Source organism: Amblyomma americanum, chromosome 1 (assembly GCF_052857255.1).
Source record: "Amblyomma americanum isolate KBUSLIRL-KWMA chromosome 1, ASM5285725v1, whole genome shotgun sequence".
In the NCBI taxonomy this organism is placed as follows: domain Eukaryota; kingdom Metazoa; phylum Arthropoda; class Arachnida; order Ixodida; family Ixodidae; genus Amblyomma; species Amblyomma americanum.
The window spans coordinates 85,039,801-85,065,504 of record NC_135497.1 but is presented as its reverse complement, the minus strand read 5'-3'; the positions used below and the strand labels follow the sequence as shown (position 1 = coordinate 85,065,504).

The window sequence follows — 25,704 nt, the reverse complement described above, 5'->3', positions numbered from 1 at the left end:
CCTCTGTGTTGGCTGAAGAATTGTTGACATTTCCGCCTGTAGTGCGCACAAAGTCTGCTCTAACCTTGAACAATGTACAGTGCACCATTTTTTAAGCAGATGGCAGAGCGCCGGGATCACCATGTTGCACAATTCAAACATACGGCCAAGTACAAACACAGCAATTCCATGCAGAGCTGTGCCCATTTATGACAAGCACTGGCTTGGCACGAAGTCTCCAGACACTGTGCTCTGTTGTAAACGAGGACTCGTGTGCCAGCAGCCCACGTGTAGGAACGCACCGCGCGGCTGCGATCTCCATCGAGAGTATACATGAGCATCAAAAATATGTGAGAATGATGGATGTTACATGCGACAGAAACCAGGAAAAAATCCTCCACGCAAGCCCAGCATTGCAGTCTTGCGGGAACTTGGAGCTCACTGTGAGGCTGCCTGAGTTAGGTGCGAGTCGCACTACAGATGCGGAGTGGACCGACACTAATGCACTGTCAACACTTCTTGACCTTCCCCTTCCTCCCCCTCCCCCCTTCCAGCTGAAAAGCTTGCCACCAAACCTGTGCAACTGAAAGGTTCTTAGCCTAAAGTGTACGGGCGGATCATGCCTCGCAGCCATTTTCGCCGCCGGCCTTGTTGCCGCGAGGTTTTCACGAATGAACTTTTCAAGAGTAACTGCCATTTACTTTGTACAAAAATTTACTGAACAGCACAGAACACTGCCTGCGCGTTGTTGCCATATACCGCGCATACATCAGCGCAGGCTCTCTCCCCAAGCGGTCACTTGTCAGCGGTCAGTGTTCCTGTGTACATAGCTTGCACGTGACTTGCTGCTTGGCGGCCATGCTTAACTGCTTTGGCTGCTGTGCGCACCTCGAGACGAGACACGGATAAACAGTGATGTGTTTTGTGCTGCGACCAGCTTTTCTTTTTGCATGGAAATGCCTCCTTTTCCAAGGGCTATAAATCGAGAGTGTTTGGTGCAAGAAAAAGGTTTGGTAGTGCGAAAACGCTGACCCCTCATGACGCAGTGGAATCAAGAGTGCCCCAGTTGGAGAGGTCAGCGCAGAACTTTTTTTCTATCTTTAAGCTTTTAAGTGTTGGTTCCTTTTTAGCTTTCTGGATGCTGGAACACAGTTCAGAGAAATTTTGATATCTCCAGTGAGCTTTGGCAGACATGGCTGCAAGGCTGGTTCGCCGTCTCCACTGCATTGCCCTTGGCATGCCTTTTTCAGGCCTCAGCTTACCACTTTTTGCTGTGTCATTTTTCACTGTGCACTGGCGACCAGCGGGGAAGCGACAGGGCAGTCAGGATTCGTCTCCTCAAGGTACATGGGTGGTCTCCATTTCAATGCGAACGGTCAGATTACACAGCGAGGCTTTTATTGTTTCACCATGATCACTGTGACGACAGTCTGACCTGCAGATTTACCAGTTATGAAGCTGCGTCTGGGACTGAATACTTGTAGTCATGGCACGTTTCATGCGCGTCGCATTCAAGTTGCATGTTCAGCACACCATCGTTTGCTCGCTCTGGCCCTTTGGAACCTTCCATGCAGAGAATGTTTGCTGAAAGTTTCCTTCCGCTATCACCGCTGCATTTGGAACGACCAAATATCGCGTGCACATCTGTGTCGAAATGACGCGGCATGCAGGAGCTGGTGGTTCATAAACGCAGTGGATTCACGTCACAAGAGTTCCTTTTTACTGACGTCGGTGCAAGCTATGCATATCGGGAGCAGATACAGGAACGCTAGTCAGCAAAGACAATAGTCTGGTAATGTGATGTGCCATATACGCGGAAATTGCCATATCTGTGCATGTGAATTATACGACCAAATTATATCTGCGTCGCAGTGAAACGCGACCATCGAGCGTTTGACTCACTCTAGCCCTAATTGGCCGGCCAGTCGGAATTATGGCAGTGAAAAGTACCTTCTAAAGATACGCAAGCCTGAGGACATCCATTGGCGTCCATCTTGATGCGTGTGCTGCTCGTATTTTGTAAGCAAGAGAGAAACGGGCAGCGGCTTGAAAACACGTGCCAAAACTTCGGCGGACTGAAGATGGCGGCACATATGGCATAAGAAGTACACCATAAATGTCAGTGTTCCAACATTCGTGTTTGTCCATTTGCTGCAAACTTCAGGATACAAGGAAAGAATGCCGCGCGACAGTCATCTTCATTATAAGTGGGCTTCAACGGACCTTAATGTTTAGAAACAGTGGCGACAACTAAGGTTATGTTTGCCTGGATTGCCAGTGCACGATGCAGCGTGTTTGAAGCAGTGTGGCATAATTTTCCCAATTTTTATCAGAATGGCACAGCTCATCTGGTTTGGTGCATTTAGCGAAACGGTGGTATTAATGTATGAAGCATGTTGTCAAAACTACTTGTTGACCTACATTGTTTTGCCGTAAAAACTATTTTCAGGGTACTATTGTCGGTTTCGGACAGCAAGGCTAATGAAGATGGTGCCCCATATATTAAAGGGACAAATCCAAGTTTGCTTGCATCGCTTGATTACGAGTTTTCATGACAAAAGGGTATTTTCAGTGAAAACTGAGCTTTTTAAGAAACAAAAGGCACAAAGAAACGGCTGTTTTCATAAGTAAACTGTGGTGATGTTGATATTTTTTACACAAATCTCTCTTGCCTCACTGCACTGCAAACCACTTCCAGCCCGAGATCATGGAGACCATAATAGTTCAGACATCGTTGCGAGCTTGAATAGAGTGGTGAAAAATATTCTATTTGCAACTCCAAATTTACCACCAATGAATATGTCAGCTACAAAAGGCCAAACAATTGAAGTTTACCGAGAACAAAAATAGGATGGAGTTGTCCTCGGCATCCCTTTAAAAATGCACATTAATGGGGTATAGTGTGCTGTTACTGCACAGCGCCTTCAGTGATGGAAGTGTTCCATCATTTGTACCAGACCACACTGAAGGGGCCACCCTTCACCAGCCATCAAGCCCAGGTCAACAGCTGCATTGTGATTATACCCAATGCTCCCGATGCCAGCGTTCTTCCCTAAACATTTTTGAGTCTAGGTGTGATCCCATGCAAAAAGCCCTGAGAAGTCTAATTGGCTAGCATGACTGCTGGTTTGTGAATTAGGTGGTTATGAGTAGCTGAATATATTTTCCAGAACCTGCTTTCACTGAAAAGTGCATGCCAGCATCCTGTTAGTGGCACTATTTGTGTTAAAGGGGCCCGAACCATCATTTTAGCTTGGCATGTCAACAGATCTGGGAGGACGCCACCATGGACATTTTATAAAGTTAACAAAAGCACAAAGTAGCTTGTTGCAGCAGCTTTTCAGTTTGATTTTTGTTGTCACAGAACAGTTGCCATGTGGTATAGTGCCTGCACAGCTGCTGGAACCCCTTTTCAAGGTAGTTACAAAAAGGGGTATTACCATGGGTAATGCTGACCACAGTCTTAATAAGGAGGGGAATCGCTCACACGTGTACAAGGCAAGGAAAAGAGAGAAAGAGAAGGAAAAGTCTTTATTGAAAAGAGTTGAAAACGCTTGTCCGGAGAAATATTTTTTCAAAGAAAAATGGCAGTGTAGATTGCATGTCCAGTCTCTTAGCTTCAGATGCCCTTTTAGCATGGGTTACCTGGTGAATGGGTTCAAATATAAGGATATTGGTTGAGGGAAGCAGTAAAAGCTTAACACTGCAACTTCATTTGGCATTTCCAATAGACCTCTCCCGGTCTACGTCATGGATAACGTTTTGAAGGAGGGATGATGGACATGGCTTGGAATGGTTGGCAAAATGTTCCGCTGTCAGCGACGTGGTGCAGTGGATTTTGTCTCGTATAGTGACAATTTATTGTGTTTATCTCAATGCCGTTGAGTTTTTGCGTAGTGGAATGCGCTAATCAATCGAAGATCAGCTGCGTATATTTCTTATGCTCTTCAAATAGCGAAAACCAGTGAAAAATGGGTTCTGGAACCCAAAGAGCAAAGTGACTGACGTCAAAGTGCTGTCAGGATCTGCAGCATACACTTGGTTGTAAGAAGATGCATTTTTGGGTGAACAAGCAACCACATACTTTCCTTTATCCTCCTCCCTGAATGAATCCTACTGAAATCATGACTGATCGAGCGCTCAAAGGTCGGAATGGCATATGTTACCGCTGGAAGTAGCGCATGTCAGCACCTTGGCCACTCAAGTGCAGCCACATTCCAACCCGGAATCTTAACATACTGTGCTCGATCAAGCGCTGTCATTTCAGAGTTGAAAAGTGGTTTTGCTTGCGCCATTTAAGTGTGCTATGAAATATTAGTGCATATGTGCAATATTAGTGCACTCTGCATGAATACTATGCAGTGTTGTACAAAACTTGCTTAATTATCCTGCTGTTTTGCGTACAGCATAATTCTACCGATGCGCATCGTACCCTGAACGGTATACGTTCTAGCAATGATATCATGTGTCTGTCAAAACGTAATCTAAACGCGCCAAACAAGAAATGTCCGTATTGGCAGAAAAATCAATGAGCCAAGCACGGCGCTCATGCGTATGGTGCTGTCTTCGCTCACAGGCAACCACGTGCACTTCGTAGGGCTTTGCTATCGCTTCTTTTGTGAAGGACCTTAGGACTAAGTAACTGGTGCCGAGCTCCAAAATAACCCCTTTGCCAACATGCACTTCCATTGCAAGGTCCTATACTTTAAGTGATTGATACGATTTCAGTGCCTGCGCTCTGCAAGGGTCAGGCTTGTTCTAACTAGATACACGAAATTATCTCCAAAGTGCATGTTTGCCGGACACTTGAAATCATTTTTCCAGCTGCCAGTCGCTAATGGGTTTGGCCACTGCAGTGCCGCATACCAGGGCCTATCTAAATATAGTTAATTCACAATTTCGGGCAGAAAACATACTTCGGCAGAGAGCTCACAACGCTCCACACACCAGGCAGACCGTGGACCAGAAATTCCTCTTTTGCCAACCAAGCTTGTTTCCTTTTGGCATGCCCCCTGCCCATGTGCTCCCCAGATGTCATTGTTTGCAAACAGAGAGAGGTCCATTATTTTGGGGTGACATTGTCTGTAAAGTTGTGAATCGGGGCTCCTCTAGGATGTCTAATAAGGATGACCTCACCAGCCTTGTTTTATTGTCATCATCAGAGAGCTACGACAATGGAGTTAATTTACTCAGCTATTGGAAACGTGTGAGCATATTTCAGAATTTGTGTCAAAACAACTTGTGGCTTTGCCAAAGCAGCATTTTGCCTGCATTAAATGGTCTTGTCGCCAAAGCAGCAGCTTTTATCTTGGCAAAAAAGCGTAACCATGACCATTTTCTCTTTCGCCTCTGGTGTTGTGCTTGCATAATTCATACAGATATTTGCTACATGTTGCACACTGAGCAATCGTACTTCCATCACGGCACCTATATCTCAAGCTCGTTGGTGTTAAATGCTCATTTCTTTGTGCCGCTCAGCACTGTACGGGTTACGTGGGCATCTGCTAGATATTGTGCATGGAGCATGCTCTTGTAATTTTCAGTGTCTTTTGCTATGGGCACTGCTGAGCCACCCTGTGTCTTTGCCACTCTGGGGCAGAGCAATTTTCTTGTTACAGATTTGCATCAAGTTTCTCAGCACAGTGCTTGCAAGGTAAAAAAGTGCTTGTGACATTGTGCTCTGTGCAGGTGTGGGATGACCAGGCTGTTTGGAATGTTGACTACTGCCAGATCCTCAAGGAGATCACGGTGGAGGATATGAATGAGCTTGAGCGCCAGTTTTTAGAGCTGCTTCAATTCAACATCAATGTGCCAGCTAGTGTTTATGCCAAGTACTATTTTGACCTCAGAACCCTTGCTGATCACAATGAACTGGCCTTCCCGTCGGAGCCATTGAGTAAAGAGAGGGCTCAAAAGCTTGAGGTAAGACTGCCAGGCATGCATTCCGTCTTCTCGTGCCACAGAGTTTCCAAGAAAAGCCATTGAGCATATTGTTTAGTCTTCTAATGGGCATATCCTCCTTGAGATTAGTTCAGCCTTTTAACTTCAGGGTAGAGACAATCAACAAAAATACCGTATATACTCATGTAAGGGCTGCACTTTTTCCCACAGTTATGACTGGGTGTGACCCTCACATGGAACTGGCATTTTTTCATAAAATTTTTCCATCTACAGCGGATCCTCGATGATGCATCCCTTTTTTATGCTGCAACACATCTTTATGATGGATTAGCGCAGTCTCGGCAAATCCTTCAAATGCATAATGCATTGAAAGTGTGGATAAGACGCACGCCCAACTACAAACCGAGTTAATCGCATAAAGTAGAACAGGTCGCTAGATCAGGTTATCCTCCGAAAGTCTGGCGTTCGACTGACTGTAGTGGTGCCTTGGCCGACAGTTGGAACAGCGTGCCATGCATGCAACCCACGGCTGTCAGCGTGTGGTGGCGTTTGCCTGGCCTGCTTTTCCGCGATCCTCGCTGTTGGAAGGCCTTGAGGAAGTCAATGATATGTTCATTTTAACGTGCGGTTATTGTGTGATGATGAACTGGTAACAAGGTTAAACCTTTTTTAGTAAACCATGACTAGCTTCAAAGCACTTTTGCTGCGGCTTCGATGCGAAGCACACTAGGCCGAGTGACACTGGGCGAACGTTGTGCTACTATGGCCAGAGCATGGTGGGCAGCGTGTCACTGTTAGGAAATGCGCCGCGAGCATGGGTATTCCCAGTTCTAGTTTTATTGCGAAAGCAATACTACGCCAGGTCTAACCGCCCGTCACGTATGCCGTACGCCAGAACCGGCGCTGTGCTTGGCAGGTGGTGTAACGTCGGCTCTCTCCGTTGCTATGACGACGCGTGACGTCAGCTTGCTTCCCGCCGCAGCTAGAAGGAGCCGCTTGTCGCGTGTGCCGTCGCCCCCAAGCCGGCACCGCGCCTAGCACGTGGTCTCTCCGTTGATGTGACGACCTCCTCGCCTTGCGCTCGCTCCGTGGTGGCTCCACTGGGATATATAGCGGTGCGCTACGCGTTGGTTGATTACCGACGAAGAGTCTGTATTGAATCTAGTTGCTCTACTGCTTCGGAACAGTTAAATTCTAAGGCGAAAGCTAAGCAAGCTTTCGCAATTCAACCAGGTTTAACCAGAGCTAAATCACAGCCAATTTTTTTTTTTGCACACCATAAATGTTCTGTAATTTATGGTGTGAGTGCTAGAGTGCTCAAGACAAGTTAGCAGTGCTGAAAGTTTGCGGTTCTGCGCAGAGTCTGGCATGTAGAAAGACACATGCGTGGTTATACCAAGTGTCGCTGGCAGTTTTTGACTCTCGGCTCCTAGTGTAACGTACCACGTGGGCAAAATTTAATACATACAGAGCAATTCTTGTGGCTTTTTTTTTTTTTTAATTTCAGGCTGCCAAGTTGGGGGTGCCACCCTTGCACGAGTATATACGGTATGGGCTGGTATGGTGGCGCCACTGCTCCAGAACAAGTGGCGCCACCTAATGCGCGGCGCACGCGCAAAGCGGCTTTCCGCTGTCATGTGAAGCAGCTGAAGGAGCCGTGAAATACGTGCTTCCCGACAGCACTAGAGCATTAGAACAGGGCTTCTTGCTGCCGCTTTTGCGTTTGCGCCGCATGCACATTTGCATACACCGTGTTTGTGTTTCAGAATAAACTAAAAGCAAAACAATGAAAGTCACAGCCCGTTCTTCGCCAGGCGCACTGTTTGCATGCCGGTGCCTTGGGTTCGTCTCTTGTCGCGAGCGCTTCTGCTGGCGGCGTTTCGTTTTAGGAGTTTGCACCTAAACAGCCATTGGAAAGGTGTTGCAAAAAAAATATTTTTGCGGGGCAGGCAGACCACACACTTTCTTAGTAACATGGGTCGCATCTGAAGATCTGCCCTGAGAGGCTGGGTCAGGCATATGTGGAACTACAACATCGCTCTGAAAGCGTCGTCGTTATCCGCAAGCAGGTTCGGTCACTACCGCCATTCTTGTTTTCTCGCTCGCTCGGTCCAAACGACGGTGGGGTTGCGCTTGAGTGGTCTCCGTAAAGAACAGCATGCATGACCAGCTTAATTAACATCACCAGCGCGTGATGATGTAGCTTTTGGACGAATGGAAATATTGACACGTTTTTAAAAACAACGGTTTGGTGCGCAGTCCCAGATTCTGCGAACCTAAGCCTGTGTATGATGCGTGCGGTGAACCTTTCTGCGCAGCAACGTCCGCGGACACCTTTGAGTTATGTGCAGGCTCAGTTTTGAGGCGAGTTTAATTCCTTTACGGCTCGTTTCTTCACTGCCTGTTGGTTTTGAGCACTCGGTACAAACATCGAGCTTGAAATCCCTCTTGCTCATCGCCCGTTATTGCGCGCAGTAACGTGAACGCTCAGCGCATGAATTACTTTGGACAATAAGCAGCCAGGTGCATCACCCAGGCTGCTTGCAGTGTGCCGCGTGTGGGATTATTAGCAACAGGGTGCCACGTACACGCTGTTTTGTATATACAGTGCTTTTTTATGTTTTATAAATTAGGCCAATGGTAGTCGCTCGTGCAGTTTGTTCTCGGACAGTGCCTGAGACTCGCGTGTGCGGCGCAGATTTGATTACCTTTTGTGTACACAGCTCCCATGACAATTTTCTCTTTATCACTTCTCCACGCTGGCCTGTTTACCCTGCACGCCATACTGCTCTCGGCAGCGCTGTTTCGTTTTGCAGTCGTACGATTTCCATGAAAAACGATAAAACATAACCTTTAACTGCTTCCCGGCGGCATTTTTGCAGCTATTATGGCACCCATTGAGGCAAGAGTAAATCGATTTGCTTGTTTCAAAAGGCGTTTTCTCTTGGTTCTTGTGGGAATCCAGATCGAACGCCTAGCAAGCAAGCAAGAAAGCACTGTTGCTATGAGCTTTGCTACCAGTGGCGTGCGTCTACGGCAGGATAAACTGCCCAGAAGCAAACGCTGAGAACAGCAGGAAACGGTGATAGAAACAGTCAGCAGGTCAAAGGAAAGCGTTTCTGCAGGCTGGACAGACGTCGCGTTCGCTCATTAACGCAGGTCATGTCTGAACACTTTCCCTGAGTCGTCGAGTCGGGCATGTGTGCAAAACAGTCCGACTCTAAATACTCCATCTGAATTTACAGCTCAGTGGTTCTTTTTGCTTCCCCTGCGCTCGATTCATGCGATAGGTCGTGCTGTGACTGCGCAGTCTTGGAAAAAACATGACAAATGCGCAGCCCAAATAAAAAGCAGTGTATCCGAATTCAGGTTGGGATGGCCATAAACGAGGTGGGTGTTTTACGAGGAATTTCCAGCTTGTTCTTGCGAAGAGTCACGACGAGGTCAGAGGAACACAGCGTCGGCATCTGATCGGAACAGCCGTTTTTTTCCCGCTGCGCCTCCCAGATGGCGCCACATGTATGGCTCTAACTGCAGCGCAAGAGGCAGATAAAAGGGGGACACACTAGCATAGGCTGCTCTTTGCTGGCTACATGCCTGATTCCGTTGTTTAAATTGGAGGCATGGGGTCACACTGGTGTGTTACCTGATTTGGGCTGTAATGAGTGGCTTGCTCACTCGCATGTGTATGCGATGTGTGCAGTGTGCTGAGTCATACCAGTTCCGCCATTGGTGCACTATCACCTGTCCCATGAAAGCAGTTTTGACACACATTACAGGATACTTGTGGCGCAGGCATGGCAATTGAGTGAAGATGGTTTATGGGGGTTTAACGTCCCATAGCAGCTCAGGTTATGAGAGACGCCGTAGTGAAGGGCTCCGGAAATTTTGACCACCTGGGTTTCTTTAACGTACCTGGACATCGCACGGTACATGGGCCTCTAGAGTTCGCCTCCATCGAAATTCGACTGGCGTGGCCGGGATCGAACCCGCGTCTTCTGGGGCAGCAGCCGAGCGCCATAACCACTGAGCCGCCGCCGCGGCTGATTGAGTGAATGAAGAAACCACGAGTTGCGTGTGGGTGTACCACTTCCCAAAGCAAACGACATGCCAGTGTGAGAGGATGTCGCCTCCAATTTGAAGGAAAGCCACAGGAATTCGACTGCGCTTGTTTACTTCTTTTGTGCATGAAGCATCTGGTGCAGAAAGCAAATGCATTGAATACATTAGTTGATTTTGTCATTTTTCATCCCAGAGAGCTGCTGCACTATGTAATATAAACTTAGCCTGTCTTTTTCAAATCGTGGAGCTTTGAACAAGGGGCAGGTGCTTTGAATCCAGTGGGGCTGTTTATTTGCCGGCGATATATACACATCAAACAGCTATGAAAGCATTGCTCAGTCTGCTTTACATACACCTGGCCATTCAATGAGGGATTTATGTACCACTGCCACCACTGTGGGTACAGTCCATTTTCCATCTACTTTGCGGTTGTGTTTTAGGACTGTGAAATGGCAGAAACATGCAACACACATGCAAAAGGTGAAATGGTGTCGCCCCCTTTGCCTTTGGTCTGATATCTGCTTCAGGGTGTTTTCATTGCCCTTTGTGACAAGGAGAAAAGTTGACTTCATTTTCTTTTTCACAATAAAAATTATTGGGTGCTTAGCTGTAGGTATTTTTTGAAAAACTGATTTCCAAACTGTGGTAGTCAAAAACCAAAGGGTTCTTTGAACTGAACACTTGATATTACCAAGCTGTGATTAAGGAAATGCCAGCTATACCAAAACCTGCAACTGGGCTATGTGCTTTCACATAAACCTGCAAGCATACAGGAGGGATATAAAGGAAGAAAATCAGTGTCCGGACATAACTGCACCTGTATATAGCGGCTCTGCTCTGTTCCTGTGTATCTTAGCAGTGATGTGAAAGCATGTCGTGGCTTTCAGTTTCCATATGGCTGAGATGCAGCATCCAAACTAAATTTGTGTGCTGCCTGTTAGGCATGTGCTCTGCAAGGTGTTAGTTGTAGCACAGAAGGGGCTGGTGCAGCTAATGCAAAAATTTCATGCTATGCTGAAGCAGCCGTTTTGTTTTAGTGGAGAACTGCTTGAAGCAATATGATCAGCTCTCTGAAACTGTACCAAATGCTCATTTGACAAAATCTCTGTGGGAACAGCACACAGTGATTGCAATGTTTAGCAGTGGTGTACACACAGACATTCAAAGTATATAAATATGGCTCGAGGGGTGCAACTTTTTGTATGCAGAAATCATGTCTAACTTTTAGCACTAGTTGTAGAGAAATCACGCTGAATTTTTTGTCCCAGACATTCAAATGTATAAGTGTATTGAAGTGTAGATATTCAAGTGTAGACATTTAACATTCGTGAACATCAAAAACTGCAAGTGGCCATTCAAGTAACATGGATTTCTGGCACAAATGCCCAAACTTCAAGAAAGATGCTGCCTTTAGAAATTTCACTTTCGAATTTCGATGGAGGCGAAAATCTAGAGGCCTGTGTACTGTGCGATATCAGTGCATGTTAAAGAACCTCAGGTGGTCAAAATTTCCGGAGCCCTTCACTACGGAGTCGCTTTGGGACGTTAAACCGCCCATAAATCAGTGAACTAGAATGTCGACCCTCTACTTTTTTTTTCCCACTGTGCAGGCTGCTTCGCATCCCACAGTGAGCCTGTCTCTATTGCTTTTATTGCAGGCTATGTCGAGGGTGTGCGAGGACAAGCTGGGTGAACTCCATAGGAATGGCTTTAAAAAGTGGTCCAGCCTCGACAATGTGAACAACGTTTCTGTTCGCAGGAGCACAGCGATTCTGTCCTGATAAAACCATCGTCCATATTTGCTCCCCTTTGTAAGTCCTTGCCAAACACAACGTAATGTTGAGTATTTTTTTATACACATTTTCTTTCTTGTGATGGTGCTGAAACCGAAGATAATTGCGTCTGAAACACGCAAAAAGATGAATTATACCTAGTTACGGCTGTGTTTGACAACTGTTTAAAAGTGTAGGATATTGAACCATATTGGCGGCTAGTTTTACACAGTCTGGAAAGATGTTTTTGTTTGTTGTTTTGCTGTTATATGACATGGCTGTCATTGCTGTGCTTTGTGTTTCATTCCACATATTACTGGGACAGAAGGCACAATCCATAGATTTTAATCAGGCTGTGGAATGAATGTACACAAGAGACTTGCTTACCATGTTACGCCAATAAAATTTCATTTACAGAGCAGTTTATGCAAGTTCTTTTTCTGGATTGTAATACTTGTACAAATTTATGATAATAAACATGCAAATTCTTGCTTCAAAGTATGTTTCTGTTCAAACTACTAAGACAATAGTGCATGGTTGAGTTCTGGCTACCGAACATTCTTTTAGGCCTCCTGTTATGTACTTCACAGTAGGGTGTGAGGTGGAACTGAGAGCCTTTTTTTTATACGTGGTTTGAAATCTAGTTATATTTTTGCAATAGGTTCTTCAGTTTATTTAATTTCATGCAATTCGTTCACAACAAACAGTTGCTCACTTGAGGGAGTAAAGGAATTACGTGCAGAACCACGCTGTTCACAGCCAATGGCTGGGTCAAAACAGCACATTTGAGAAGGTTTCCTAACATAATTTGAAGAACATGCGAAAGGGCTCCCTTTGAAGGGCAGCTCTGTTTTGTTTTGGTAAGCATTTTGAGTAGATTATGCTGAACAACAGACTAACTGACACTCAGCTGCACAGCTGGAGTCATAGCTTAGCATGATACAGCAATGACGTCACTAATGTTATTGGCTGAACTCTCACAGACACGTAATAGCTAAACTAGCAGTTTCAACCAACGACCCAGTTCATCAAATGTCTGCTTGGTAGTTTTTGTGCAGCAAAGTGGCTTGTGGGTGCCAATTAGAGAGGACAATGTGCTGGCAATGACAGAACTTCATTTGCACTGAGTCTGTTGGTAGCCAGTTTGAATGCCCTACGGTTGAATTCAAATGCTGGAAAAGTTAATTTTTTTTTTCCCACAAGTTTAACATCGTGGGATATCATCAGTTAAGGCTAGTGAGATTAAGTCCTGGCTAGTTAAGGCTAGTGAGATTAAGTGCAAGCATGTAATGCTTAGGTTTGTGCACTAACACTCAAACCATTCCGTAAACTGCGGTAGTCAAAATGCTGTTACAGATTAGTACTACTTGTTCTGTGGCAATGGCTACACTTCTTTATGTTGCCGTATTCACTCATGTAATTTGCGCACCCCAACTTTTTACCTAGAATTTAGAAAGAAAAGAAAAAATCTTGCTCTCATATTTTGTGCTCTCTGCTGCGCCAGACCACCAGCGTGTATGCGGGTGTGCGCAAGGCAGGCTTGGGAAGGTTGGCGCGGCCACATCGCCGCATGCAGTTGCGAGTGGCGAGGGTACAAATTGTGCACGCTTACACGGCTCGCTCGTGCTGACAGTTGCTTACTCAGATGAACAGCTGAGCGTGTGCCCGAATCCGAAACCGCCAAACCATTAGCTGTTCGGTTTGCTGCTAGTCAGCTGAATGTGAGGGCATCATTTTATCGCCTGTTATTGCCTTTGCCTCCCACTACTGGCTTCGCGATTTTATTGTTTCAGGTTTACTGCTTTGAGCTACGCATGCGCGGGGTGGGGCGGGAGGGGTTATGTGTCTTCATGCATATATGTATTTAGAGCCCACTTTTTTTTTGGGGGGGGGGGGGGGGCTACGTATAGGCAGAATATACACAACATATTGCACGTAATGACCTTTGTAGAGTTTTTACGAAGTGCTCAAAAATTTCAATGCAATTTGCACACCCCCTTTTTACAGCTTTAATTTAAAGACAAAAAGTGCGCAAATTACGCGAGTATGAAACAGGTTTCACAAGACAGACTGAACTGAAGCACAAAGAAGGGCATTTTGATGCAATGCTACTGATTTGCTGCAACCAGTGATCGTCCATGTTAGATGTGAATCGGTAAAGCAAGACTCTTTCTCACTCTGGAATTGTGCTAATGTGGCTGTGGCGAAACGTCAATGTAAAATTAATGAAGTGCAGCGCCTAAGAATCAGAGTTCCCCATTCCTTTTCTCATCATCTTTTCTTGAGAGTGGGCATAAACAGTGGTGCACACGTGCTTTGAGGCTATGCCTAGAGTGTGTATCATGGTCGACGGCAGTGTTTCTGCAAGCCCTGTTGTGAAAACAATTTCCTCCTTCTGCTGCCTAGTGTGTTGTGTAAATCCTTTCAACAAGCGGATGGTGAGCTGATTTGTTGTGACATCATCTTTTTGTCTGTGAATACTATCATGCAACCATCATTTAAATCCATCCCAATCAGTGCCTTTTTTACATGCATGACAGCTACAGCACCAACAACTAGGTATGCCATAAATACTGTGTCCTGCACCACCTTGAATTTTTAAACTCACTTTTTAATTTAAAACGCCTGCTCACAGTAATGCACTGACGGTGGTGCTAGCTAAGGTGCTGCATCTTTTGCTGCTACCAGTGGAGGTTCAAATACAGCACAACGCCTACTAGCACAATTTCATATTTGTGGAGGGTGGACATCTTCAGAGTGCAGTAATTTCTGAAAAGCTTTGGGGACATTCTACACTCAAACTCCAGAAAGTGAGTCAAAACCATTTCATGCTTATATGGGTTTAACATTGTCACTTGTGATCGATAACAGAACTTTTGTAGGAACTGTCAAAACCTCTTCTTCATTCCCCCCCTCCCACCCCAAATGATGGAGTGGCCCGTTTTTGATACACTCGTGATGACAAAAGGCTCCGGGACGCACATGTGGCAATCAAAGCTGATACCTTTGTTATTAGGTGATGTCTCAAGACCAGACTCATTGAAGTGAAGGTCGAAGTAAAGTTCTCTAGCCTGTGGTCAAATAAAATGGTTGATAGACATAGCACCTAGAATGTTCTCCACAATTCCTGGAGACTTTTGTCTTGGGTAGTACATTAGCATTAACCTTGTAATGCCTGGCATATAACATGTGCTGCAGAATGTAAAGACGTGAATAATTTTAATTTCTGCTTGCAGAACTACATGAATTGCCAACATTATTGCAAAAATCAGATGGCCGTACTGATGTACTTGGCAGTTGATAGAGCAGTTTTAGAATTTCGGTCATGATTTACTGCATACACCTGTGCACCTGACCTTTTAAACATGCAGAAATAATTAAAATTGTCGCAATTTAATTATGCTCTAATGGTCTATTTCTTAATCTGTTTTTTACATTTCTGCAGTGAAAGGAGCATTAGTGATGAAATCCTGGAAGTCCTTAACTTTTAACTGCCATTTTCAGTGCCTGGACATTACATGGTTAAATACTGCTGCATCTTCAGAGATATGTCCACCTGCACTTATGTTTTATACTTCAAATGCTTTCGAAATTTTGCCATCGCCACCTTTTCCATGCTACGAGGGCGTGACGTGGTTTCCAAATCGCAAAAAGTGGCCAAGAAATCTGCTCGTATGCCTCGTTTTCTGTGTTGCTCTGAAGTTTCCTTGCTGAAATTTACTGAGAAGTACTCTCAAAAATTGTTTTGTGAACAGTGTTGGCAGTGCATATTGGAGAAATGCTTGAAAAATCGCCGTTTTTCTCTGTTGCTGTTTTTCAATGATGCTCTCCACGTGGAGCAGATTTCTTCACAACTGCTTAAGCTGTTCTGACCCTGTTAATTTTTTTTTTTTTGCACTCTCAGAACTCCACACTGTGCGACAACAACCTTGGTTTTTCATTTTGATGGATTGTAGAATTTTGGTGACATCTTGTTTACAGTTTAGACATATTAATGCTAACTGCTTTCTAAAAAATAAAAAAAATATTGCTATCACATCACTCTCATGCATTCAGGAATGCAGTGGATTTTGAGCTAGTCTTTTACTACATTGTGTCAAGTCTGTAGGCTTTCCACATGGTGCAGAATAGAAGCCACGTCCCCTTTAAAAAAGGTATGGCTGCACAGTAAAACCAGCTTGCCATTTATGCAAAGGGTCTATTGGAGCAGCTTATGGACCAAGATGACCACACTCTTGCACTTAATTTACCACCCCTTGCTCCATTCTCGCCAACCCAGCTACTTAATTCTACCACTTGGAGATGAGTTGTCGACTGAAATATTCTCTCTCTCTCAGCAGGTGACCTTGCAAAGATACTTCAAATGCACAGCTTCACACCATATTTAACAAGGCACCCTTCTGTTATCACGAAATAACTTGCAGTGCAATATATTTGACTACAGAGCAATTAATAGTTACTCTGTAAGTTAGAGTACAAGAATTTATTTGACTAGAAACACAGAAAACAAAAATTAGTTACAGCAAATTTTTGTTCACAAAGTTGTAGATGTCAACTGCAAACTAGACATCTTTCATACATGTAAAGTTCAACATAAAGGTCAAAATAAATCTTTTTCAAAATTAAACACAAAACACAGAAAGAGAGAAAAAAAACTGGCTTCTAGCTCACGCAGTTTTCAAGTTCAAAGCGATGAACGAAATAAGCAAATAATGTAATGTAGCAGTCCTGGGGCAGTGAAGACTTCAGTGAACTGCTATCCAAACTGAAAAGAAGAAATAGGGTGCATATGTACCTATTAATCTTTTACATATTGCAAAACATGAACAGCACAGTCTCTCCACAAAGCTATAAGAGCAGATTACAGCATAGCAACAATCGGAAATTACTAAATAAGAGGCTAAGTTAATGTATAATGTGATGAGATATCTGGCTTGGCTCATGCTTTCACTTTTAGCACTGTCAACAAGAATGAAAATTTCAGCTAATATGTTAGTTAGCAGTAGTGCCGATTACAAGCAGCTGGTCCTTGTGCAACCCATTTAACGAATGTGTCCAACCTTGCTGAGAAGTATGCTACCTTACCTCTTTCTGCAAGCCAACCTCAAATTACATGAATATTAAGTAGGTAGGCGACATGTGTCGCACTTGTTTCCTGTTCTGGAAGATTAATCAGAAGTGGTCGGTTTACACATGCATGCCTGCAAAAAAAAAAAAAAAGCAAAACGGGTGCAAAATGGAGAGAGAGAGAAATGTTTTAATATTATATTGGTCAAAATAAAGGCTTTTTCAAAACCGCTTGCACTGTCATTTTGAGGCAACTCTAACCATGCATTAACAGAGATTAATGGATTCTACATGTGCTAAGCAACATATAGTGCACAGGAATTCTATAAGAAGTTAATGCGATGCTTTGCCACCGCTTCGGTGGCCTCGTGGTAGAGTGTCCGCCTCGCATTCGGGAGGTGCTGGGTTCGTAGTCCTGCCGTGTACTCGCCGCTTTTTTAATGGTTTCAAGATTTCCTCCAGCCTGATGCTCGGCTTTCCTGGGGTGAAATTCTTCGGAAAGGGGTCTTAGACCAAACCGTTGAGTTGACAGATTAGTGATTGGTTCTGCCATAAAACAACTAAAATCCACTCATGCTGTAAAGCCCACCTTCGGCCCCCTTTTCAACACAGTGTTGGGATTTGAAGGCGCGGGCTCCTTTTCCAAGCCATGCACCCTGGGAAGCCGAGCACCAGGCCTGGCGTTTACCCATTTGAGAAAACCGGGGAGGGGCGGCAGCAGTGGGAGTCGAACCCACCGCTTCCTGAATGACATTACAGATTTCAGTCTTAATGAGGCAGTAATGTAGAACTCCCAAATCTGGATGTGCACAAAGTACTTGCACTACAGAACTAAACATGGGTATGAATACTACTTCTGCAGCCAAAAAGGTTGCATTGATCCTGGCACAGGGTGTAGTACCACATCTGTATAAAATGCATGCTAAAGATTCTATTTGCAATAACAGCACTCCACATCGCGTACCTTTATACAAGCTTAGCAGGTTAAATCTGCACCACATTGCAATTAGTTTTTGTACTAAGACAGCAGAAACACTAAAGGAATGAGAAAGTAAATTACTGTTGCCTACATTTGACTTTTTTCCTTCCAGAGACCATGGATGGCAGCCAGTCTACACCAATAAATTATTTTTCAAGGGTGTGAAATATGCTGATAACAACAGCTATAAAACTTTGTTAGGAGCGAAAACTGGCATAAGTTGTTGCCTTTGGAAAGTCGCTGTACACTTCAGTACTTAAGTGATAACAATTCTATGATGAGTGAGTTTACTGGTTGAGTCTTTTAATTAGGAATGTTAAAAATGATAAGTTAATTTGTGTGGCACAAACGACATTTTGTGGCTAGCAACAGTCTAGAATTACAGAATGCAAAGTGGAAAAGCTTAAAATGAAGAATATGGAAGTGCTCAATTTTACCACCACAAGTGTTTGACCCAATCAGGGTGTGCATCTATCGATTCTCAAGATTTAGATTAATTTAACCGCTGTAGTGTGAAATAATAAGTCATTTCATTTAGCTGCAAGTTCCTTAGATAAAAAGAAAAGCCCACTCTGCACCAGACAAACTCGGCATAATCGCAAGGAACCAAACTATTTGCAGAAACTGTTTGTAGTATTTACTTGTAGTTTCTAGCCCAACAAAAAGTTCTTCCAAATTATTTGTCTGCAGCAATGAAAGAAAATTCTCAGGATTTCAGGTTATAGTCCCGTAAGCTGCTAGGGGTTTTACAGCAAATCTCAATGTACTGGTTACATGGGGTCTACACCTTATTGAACTGAATATATTTTTGTAACAACATTCTCGGCTGCAGGGTCAGTTCTTCAGTATGGAAGTAGTAACATTACATGACATCCAAAGAGAACCCACGGCATGCACTTGCCATTGCTTTGATAAATGCAGCTGCGTTTGCTCTGAAATGGTCATGCTGTCACAGCAAAATAGAGGAAATACCCACAGACATCTCCATTTACGTAAGCTGTAAAAATTTTGATATCGCCTTCAGCACTCTCATCTTTTGGAATAAAGGCAGCGAATTATGAATACTAATCAATGGCGCCATAAACTTTTCCATTTTTGGCACCCTTCGGAGCATGGGACTTTAGAAAAGGATGTTGTCTGTTTTTCACCTCGCAACAGAGGGCAAGCACTTTTGCTTAGCCAGAAATAAGTACTGCAGTACTTCATGCCTTTCATGCATTTTATACTCCAAAATTTGTTTCCTACTTTCTGACAACATTCAGTTTCCATGCTCCCAACTTTATACATTCACTTTTGTAATCACTTAGTATCCAGGCTAACTCTTAAATCACACCCTTCCTTGAATACACAGCACACAGTAATGTGCTCGGGCATTGCTGAGTGACCTGCATTAATGGAGCACTTTCTACGGCAAGTCGTGCTGCTGCAGTCTATGGGACACTAATAGCTGTCCTGTTGCATTTAGTGTGCTCCCTTCTAGTCTATTCTCTCTTTTAGTGTGAAGTGCTTTTATGAATACAAATTTGCACTTGTTCTTCAACTATGCAGCAATTCTTTCTTCTAAGTACTGCAACAACTGCAGCACTTAACTGTCCAAGTCGCAGGTCTTTCCCTCAATTGCCACGATACACCAATAGCATTTCCATACATTTCTATTAAGTATAGATTCATCACCATCATCAACAGCCTAGTTGAGTTCGTCGGAGGACAGGGGGCTTGTTCCAATAACCTCCAGTCAGCCATGGCCACGCATTGACTCGGGGATACAATCCCTGTTTCATAAGAAATGTTCAATTCCCTGGTCCACTGTGCAATATTTGAGGTATTCAGGACACTCTCCCGCACCTCTATGTATGATATGAATGTGGGTGCCGCGATTACCAGTTGCACAGTATGCCGTACTCATTACAAACATCAAGTGGTGCCGAGCGGTTGCAAATATTGCATATATAGGAACACTAAATATTCAGTCAGCTGTAAATAGATTTGAGTGAACGCATTTCCCATGCGGATTTTGTTCGTTTTTAGATCATACCAATACAACAGAATCACAACTGTATGAATCTCACGGGAGTCGTGAAAAATAATCATATCACCCGCAACAAAATTCATATGCAGAAGCACAGTGAATGCATTTATGCAGATCTGCTCGCGGCTGACGAAATTTCATAGCTGTGCTCCACCGTTCACTCACGACGTTGGTAACTTGCGGGTCGTGCGCCACCACTCACTGCCCACGGTGGGTACAGTGGGACTGACGACTGGCGCCAGCAATGTGCAGGTAGTGCTTGGTGCTCGAGGGTACGGTTGCGGCTTCGCCCAAAATTGTGCTCGCTGTACGCAATGCACTCAGGCCAGGGAATTTTATAAACTTGTATCATTCCAAAATTTGTACCAACCATGACTGTACCAGTGTATCGCAAGTGTCAACAAGATTCTACCATATTATGTCCAAAATGAAATGCAGACTAGGCTGAAGTCAGTGACCATTTCCCTCGTGCAGACTCTTCAAAATTTACATTCAGCATTTGCTTATATATTCGTGAAGAAAGAGAGAAAAGCATTTTCAAACCATCGTGGGATGCACTACAGCAAAAATCCCTCTCTCTGCTTTGCGCAAATTCTAATGGAATATTTTCAATAAGAATGGTGCATTAGAAATGGATGTCTATTGTCCCACAAAACCCAGCACAGGCTTATAAGTGAGCAAAGGTGCAGGTCATTAGTGGAGGTCATAGAGAAGCTTGTTTTGATTTCAAACAAAAGACAGGCGACACCAATATATATGTTACACACAGTATAACCAAATGCAAAGAAAGTAGCTCAGCAAATTTTGATTATAGTCAGATACAAAGTAAGTATGCAGTGAAGCTCCGCCCACATTCAGGACTGCTGCACAGAATTCCTCCATGATAAAAAAATAGCCCGTTGTTTTCTTGTTACCTAAACAAGAAGCTAAGCACCAGAAGAAATTATAAGCTCAACAATTTTGATGTCTCTGGTGGCTTATTCAAGAAAGTCAGACATTGAAATGCTTATTCCGTTTACTGTTGTGATTGGACATCGGATTGACCGAATAAGCGGCAGACTATGGCCCATTGTTACCAACTGCTCTTTTTTTAAGTCGTCGTACCGCAGCAGCACTAAATTGCTGCCATAAACAGGCCACTTCATGGGCAAAAGCTCATACAACACCCTTTACTACGAGTACCAAGTAGTGTGAATGACGTGGGTTCAGGTAGTCTGGTATCATTTGCTGTGCTGGTGGCATGCTGCCACTAAGCAGTTTTCTGACTGTGTCGCTGTAGACAGCACAGAAATCGTGAAGATGAGCTGCATAGCCAGGTAGTAGCTTTGTACCTGGATACCTCTAACAAATTTCTGTCACTATTACATGCAATATTATTTCTTCAGTATTCAGTACATAGATTTGCATGTGCTTGAGTTAAGTTTTTGTCAGCCTTTACTCAGTACAGTGGGCAAAGTATGTTTTGTGATGCACAAACTCTTGACATGAATGTTTGAAAAAAAAAAAGGTGGGGGGGGACCTGCTTACACATTTGATCACTTCTGCCGTAGTCTGTTAAAACTTTGTAATTAGCCCTTCCTACTACATATATCAATAAAATTACTTACATGGCACTGCTGGTGCTGTCAAGCCTTGGGAATAATGTTGGTGGCAGGTAGAGCACCTTCTACGATTATGAAAAGCAAATATGCAACAAGAGAATAAGCTTTTTTTTTTAAATAAAAGCATGAATATATGACTGCTATCTGGACATCAAGCTTCAAGCATGTCCTTTTGTGCCACAATTTCAATGAATGAATGTCAGGCTGCTGTTAAATATCAACAAGATGAGACACTACGATCATCACAACTGATTTCGTTTGGCTGCGTAGCTCTCCATTCTGCTTGTTTGGCTGCGTAGCTCTCCATTCTGCTTGCTGAAGCACTGTGCAGAGTGAGAAACATTCCACAAATACACCCACACATGCTTCCGGGTATATGCTGGTTGGCATGATGCAGAAAAAGGTTAATCTCACTTAATGACTCGTAAAAGCTTAATAAAACAATAGCCATTTATCACCAACTGCAACAAGCAGCCACTTTCCCAACATTTGAAGCTAGTACGACAGAATGCATGCACACCAAGGCCAATGCTTAACTCTCGCAACAATACAAAACTACTTTACAAGGAAAAAAACATATTTAACAGAGATATCTGTCTGGTTGGTAATAACGTTGACAAAGAGTGCCAAAAGTCTAAAGATTCTCACTGAAAAGGAAAGAAAAGAACCGCACAACGTCAGGCTTCCAAAGAAAGGAGTACCCTAAGGCTTTCATTCGACGTGTCGTTGGAAGTAAAAAAAAAAGAAAAAGTCACGACACAATTAATTCTGTGGGAAGCCCAAGCCAGTGGCAAAAACGTATGCATTTCATATGTGAAAGGCATCAGTGAAACCTAGCTCAGTTACTCCTTGGAAAAGGAAGCATGAAAGGCAGCTTCTCCTTGCACTGAATGCTCAGCATCATGCATACATGAAATTAAAAATCTCACTGAAAGGTTTAAACAGCACAAAGCAGACATCCAAACAGATGAACAGAGAGCACAGTGCAGTGTAAATCACTGCAAGACATACAACCAAACAACTCGCTACATTGGACAATTGCATTCAATTTAAATATAAATTTCCTGTTATGCTACTACGCAGATCCAACAGTGATGCAGGTGGTTAATACATGCTGCCTCTGCAGTGCGCAGGCATGATGCAGCCGCCGGTAGGCACGGGAAGGTGGAACCTGTTTTGCCTACCATGCGAAAGTCGCGGCTGACATCAGCGCCACCGCATCTTCGTGGCGTCGTGGGGTGAAGGAGGTCTATAGGTGCCCAAAATACAATACAACTGCGCTTTTTTGAGGTGGCTTCACCAACAAGCTCAAAAGCCGCGAGGACAAGCCAACTTTTCAAAGTCCTTGAGGACGTGAGGCAAAGCGCGCGGCGCACACAGGAAAAGTAAAGCTGGCTGAAAACGTAGAAAGAAGGCGGCGCGAGTCGCTACAAAAGGAAAGCCGGTAAAAGTTCAGTGAAGACTAGAAAATCGAAGAAGAGGGCGTGCATTCGTAGCACGGTAGCGCGAAGCACGGGGAAGCAGCGGCAAGGAGCGGAGGCGCGGCGGCACTGAATAGGCGGTCTTGCCGCTCTTCAATGATTCGCGCGGGTTTCTTTACTACCTCTTAAATGACGCTGAGGCTACGGAGGACGATGCCTTGATCATGCAAAGCTTTCGAATCAAACTGGATCATGGAATCAAACTGGCATTATATTTGTAGCCGCCCTGTATTCGTGCAAATGCAGTACTTCCACAACATGTAAACCAAGCAGAAAACGTGATAACATGCGATAACTGAAAATAAATAATTACCGCATAAAGGGACAATAAGAGCAAGATGTAAGGTATTCTTAAGTGTTTCTCTTATAAACTTCGTGCTTACTAAGCAGCCAGAGAGCATAGTCAGATCCACGCCATGACCAAAACCTGATATAATAAAGACCCTGACATAGTAAAGGTTTTTGCTGACCCGAGCTACTTTACTATAGTGGGGTTCTACTGTACAATGTATGGCTACTAGTACATGCAATTCTAGCTTCCCACAGGGGACGCGGGACAAATCGAAGTTGGCCAGTATTGACAGAGTACCGCCATTCTAATGACAAAGGGGCTACTTGCTCCGAAAATGGAAATTTTATAAGCTAGAAAATAAAAAAACAGAAATAGAGGCACCACCGCCACTACTTGCTTTCACAAACGAACAGCAGTGAACAAAAGCCCAATTTTCCTACGGTTATCTCCAAGGCTAGGCTATACCTCCATTCACTTTCAAACGGTGATTATAGCGTCCTTCTAAGTCTAGTTTTAATCTACCCAAATCCTAAGTCTTTAGCTACCAAACATTATCACATAGCCACAAATAGCAAAACACCAGATTTTCACAAGAAACCAAAAGTGCACACAGCTGTCTGTCTAAGCTGCATAGTGTTTAGTAACCTTTTTCTCAAGTGAGGAACTTGTTCAACCGTTTTGCTATGGGTCACCCTTCAAATATACATGCATTCAGCAAAAAATGTCATCAGTTTAGATTCAAGAACTTGTTAAAGTTGACTACGTCTTCTGGGTTTGCACACAACAAAGAAAAATAGCCATGCTCCTCACCATTTTGGAAGCTCAACTTTCGGAACAGTTTTCTCGTCTCTCTCTGCATTTCTCCTGCTTCGTCGTCTTTCCAAAAGCACCTGTAATATAGCCTTCGCATTCGCAGCAGGTTCACTGTCAGAATGGTCAGCAGTCTTCAATGGCGACTGTGGCGCAGGCTTGCTGGCATCATGATCTGAAGATATGTTTTCCTTTACCTCATCTTCATGCTGTTTTGATGAAGTATCTGCTGGCGTCCTGGGTGGCTGAGAAGGACACTCGCCCCAATCCCAGCGGGCCGTTCCCGAGCTCTTGGCTAAGTGCTCCCATTCTCCTTGCTGAGGACTGTTGTCTGGTGTTCCATGGTAAGGGCTCTTGGAAGCCGCAGGTTTGGTCGGCACCTTGACCACTGCCTGGTCTTGATGCAGAGTGGCATCCTGGGAAGGAGGGTTCCCAAACTGGCCACCACCTCTTGGTCTGCGGTCACAACTTATGCCTCGACCACGTCCTGAGCCTGACCGGGGGGTGTGAGCCTCTTCATCCTCCCAGTTTCGTTGATACTTGTTGGAGCCATGGCCATAAAGTCGCCGGCTCTGAGCTCGAGGAGGCATAGTCTCGGTTCGAATATCATAACCATAGATGCTCACTAGTTCCTCACTTGTTTTAGGCCCTTGTTCTTCTTCGCGGTACATGTCGTGGCTCCAAACACCTTCATCCCGGCATAGTTTATTCTGCCGCCGTGAGCCCCTGCCAGGGAAAACAAAGGCACTTAATCACCTACACAATGCCAACCAGTAGTTCTGTGAGAAAAGTACAACAGAGCATTCAATACAGTGAAACTACCACATCCCGAGTTGGTTTGCCACACACTTAAGCTGCACTCCCCTTCAATATTACTACTTCCACGCAACATTTTGAAACATGAAGCACTCGATCATTCATTGAGGATAAATGCCAAATTCCAAGTATTCTAAGCCTGTCAACATGTGCAGCCTAATCCCAGTTTTGTACTTTTCTTGCTTTATAGAGGCTAAATAAACGGGGTACCCTCTACAAAAAAAAAGTACAATAAAGCCTCATAATTCAAGTCATTGCAGCCATGAAAAATATTTGAATTAAAAGAGAACAACAATAAAATGGAACTCAGGAAAAAAATTTTGTTGCAGGAACGAGATACCTTCAATCGAACCTCTAACCAAGGCACATCACACACAGAAACGGCACAGGTCAGTATTCACGCAGTGAACCTATCGTGGGCACACAGCAAGAATGGTCGAGTCACGGGACATACACTGACACTGCTTTGATGCCAGCACCCTTGCTAGACACTGCCTTGACCACGGCCAGGCTGGAGAGAAGCGATGAGCGAGTGCATCGCTCCTCCAGTCCGGTCATGCCTTGACGAAGCGAGAGCATATGACATTGAAAGTGGTATCCCCTGCATGACTGCAGTGAAGCACGTCTTTTCTTTTGCAAGGACGTGCACTTCAGCAGTCTGCAAACCAGATTGCGGGCCGGTTTTTGTGCTTGGAATACTTGAGCTGGGGCACTTCACCTATTGCGCATCTGCATCACTCTGTGGCACTACCTTGCAGCTCTTAAGGACCATCAATTCACCGGGTTTGTGACCAAATCGGAATCGGGCATTCCCGCATAACACGCCAGATCTTCAAATTAATTGGCCTAATGGAGGCCATCGGTTTGAATTATAAAAAAATTATGGGATTGTACAAATTCCTCAAATTACCCTAG

General features: G+C 44.3%; 2 protein-coding genes across 3 annotated transcripts in view; one reads left to right on the top strand and one right to left on the bottom strand.

Annotated features, from left to right (window-relative positions):
• The window catches only part of CycY (cyclin Y), a 124,264-nt gene extending 112,052 nt beyond the window's left edge, over nucleotides 1-12,212 (top strand). For both annotated transcript variants that reach the window (XM_077646072.1, XM_077646071.1), the window contains exons 6-7: nucleotides 5,668-5,901; nucleotides 11,601-12,212. In XM_077646072.1, coding sequence (XP_077502198.1) covers nucleotides 5,668-5,901; nucleotides 11,601-11,723 — 357 coding nt within the window. In that variant the 3' untranslated portion in view covers nucleotides 11,724-12,212. The remainder of the gene's footprint in view (nucleotides 1-5,667; nucleotides 5,902-11,600) is intronic.
• Nucleotides 12,213-13,630: 1,418 nt separating this feature from the next.
• The window catches only part of LOC144109702 (uncharacterized), a 151,188-nt gene continuing 139,114 nt past the window's right edge, over nucleotides 13,631-25,704 (bottom strand). The window contains exons 15-18 of the mRNA XM_077642527.1: nucleotides 24,171-24,699; nucleotides 23,974-24,065; nucleotides 21,397-21,455; nucleotides 13,631-16,915 (exon numbers count right to left, since the gene is read on the bottom strand). Coding sequence (XP_077498653.1) covers nucleotide 21,455; nucleotides 23,974-24,065; nucleotides 24,171-24,699 — 622 coding nt within the window. The 3' untranslated portion in view covers nucleotides 13,631-16,915; nucleotides 21,397-21,454. The remainder of the gene's footprint in view (nucleotides 16,916-21,396; nucleotides 21,456-23,973; nucleotides 24,066-24,170; nucleotides 24,700-25,704) is intronic.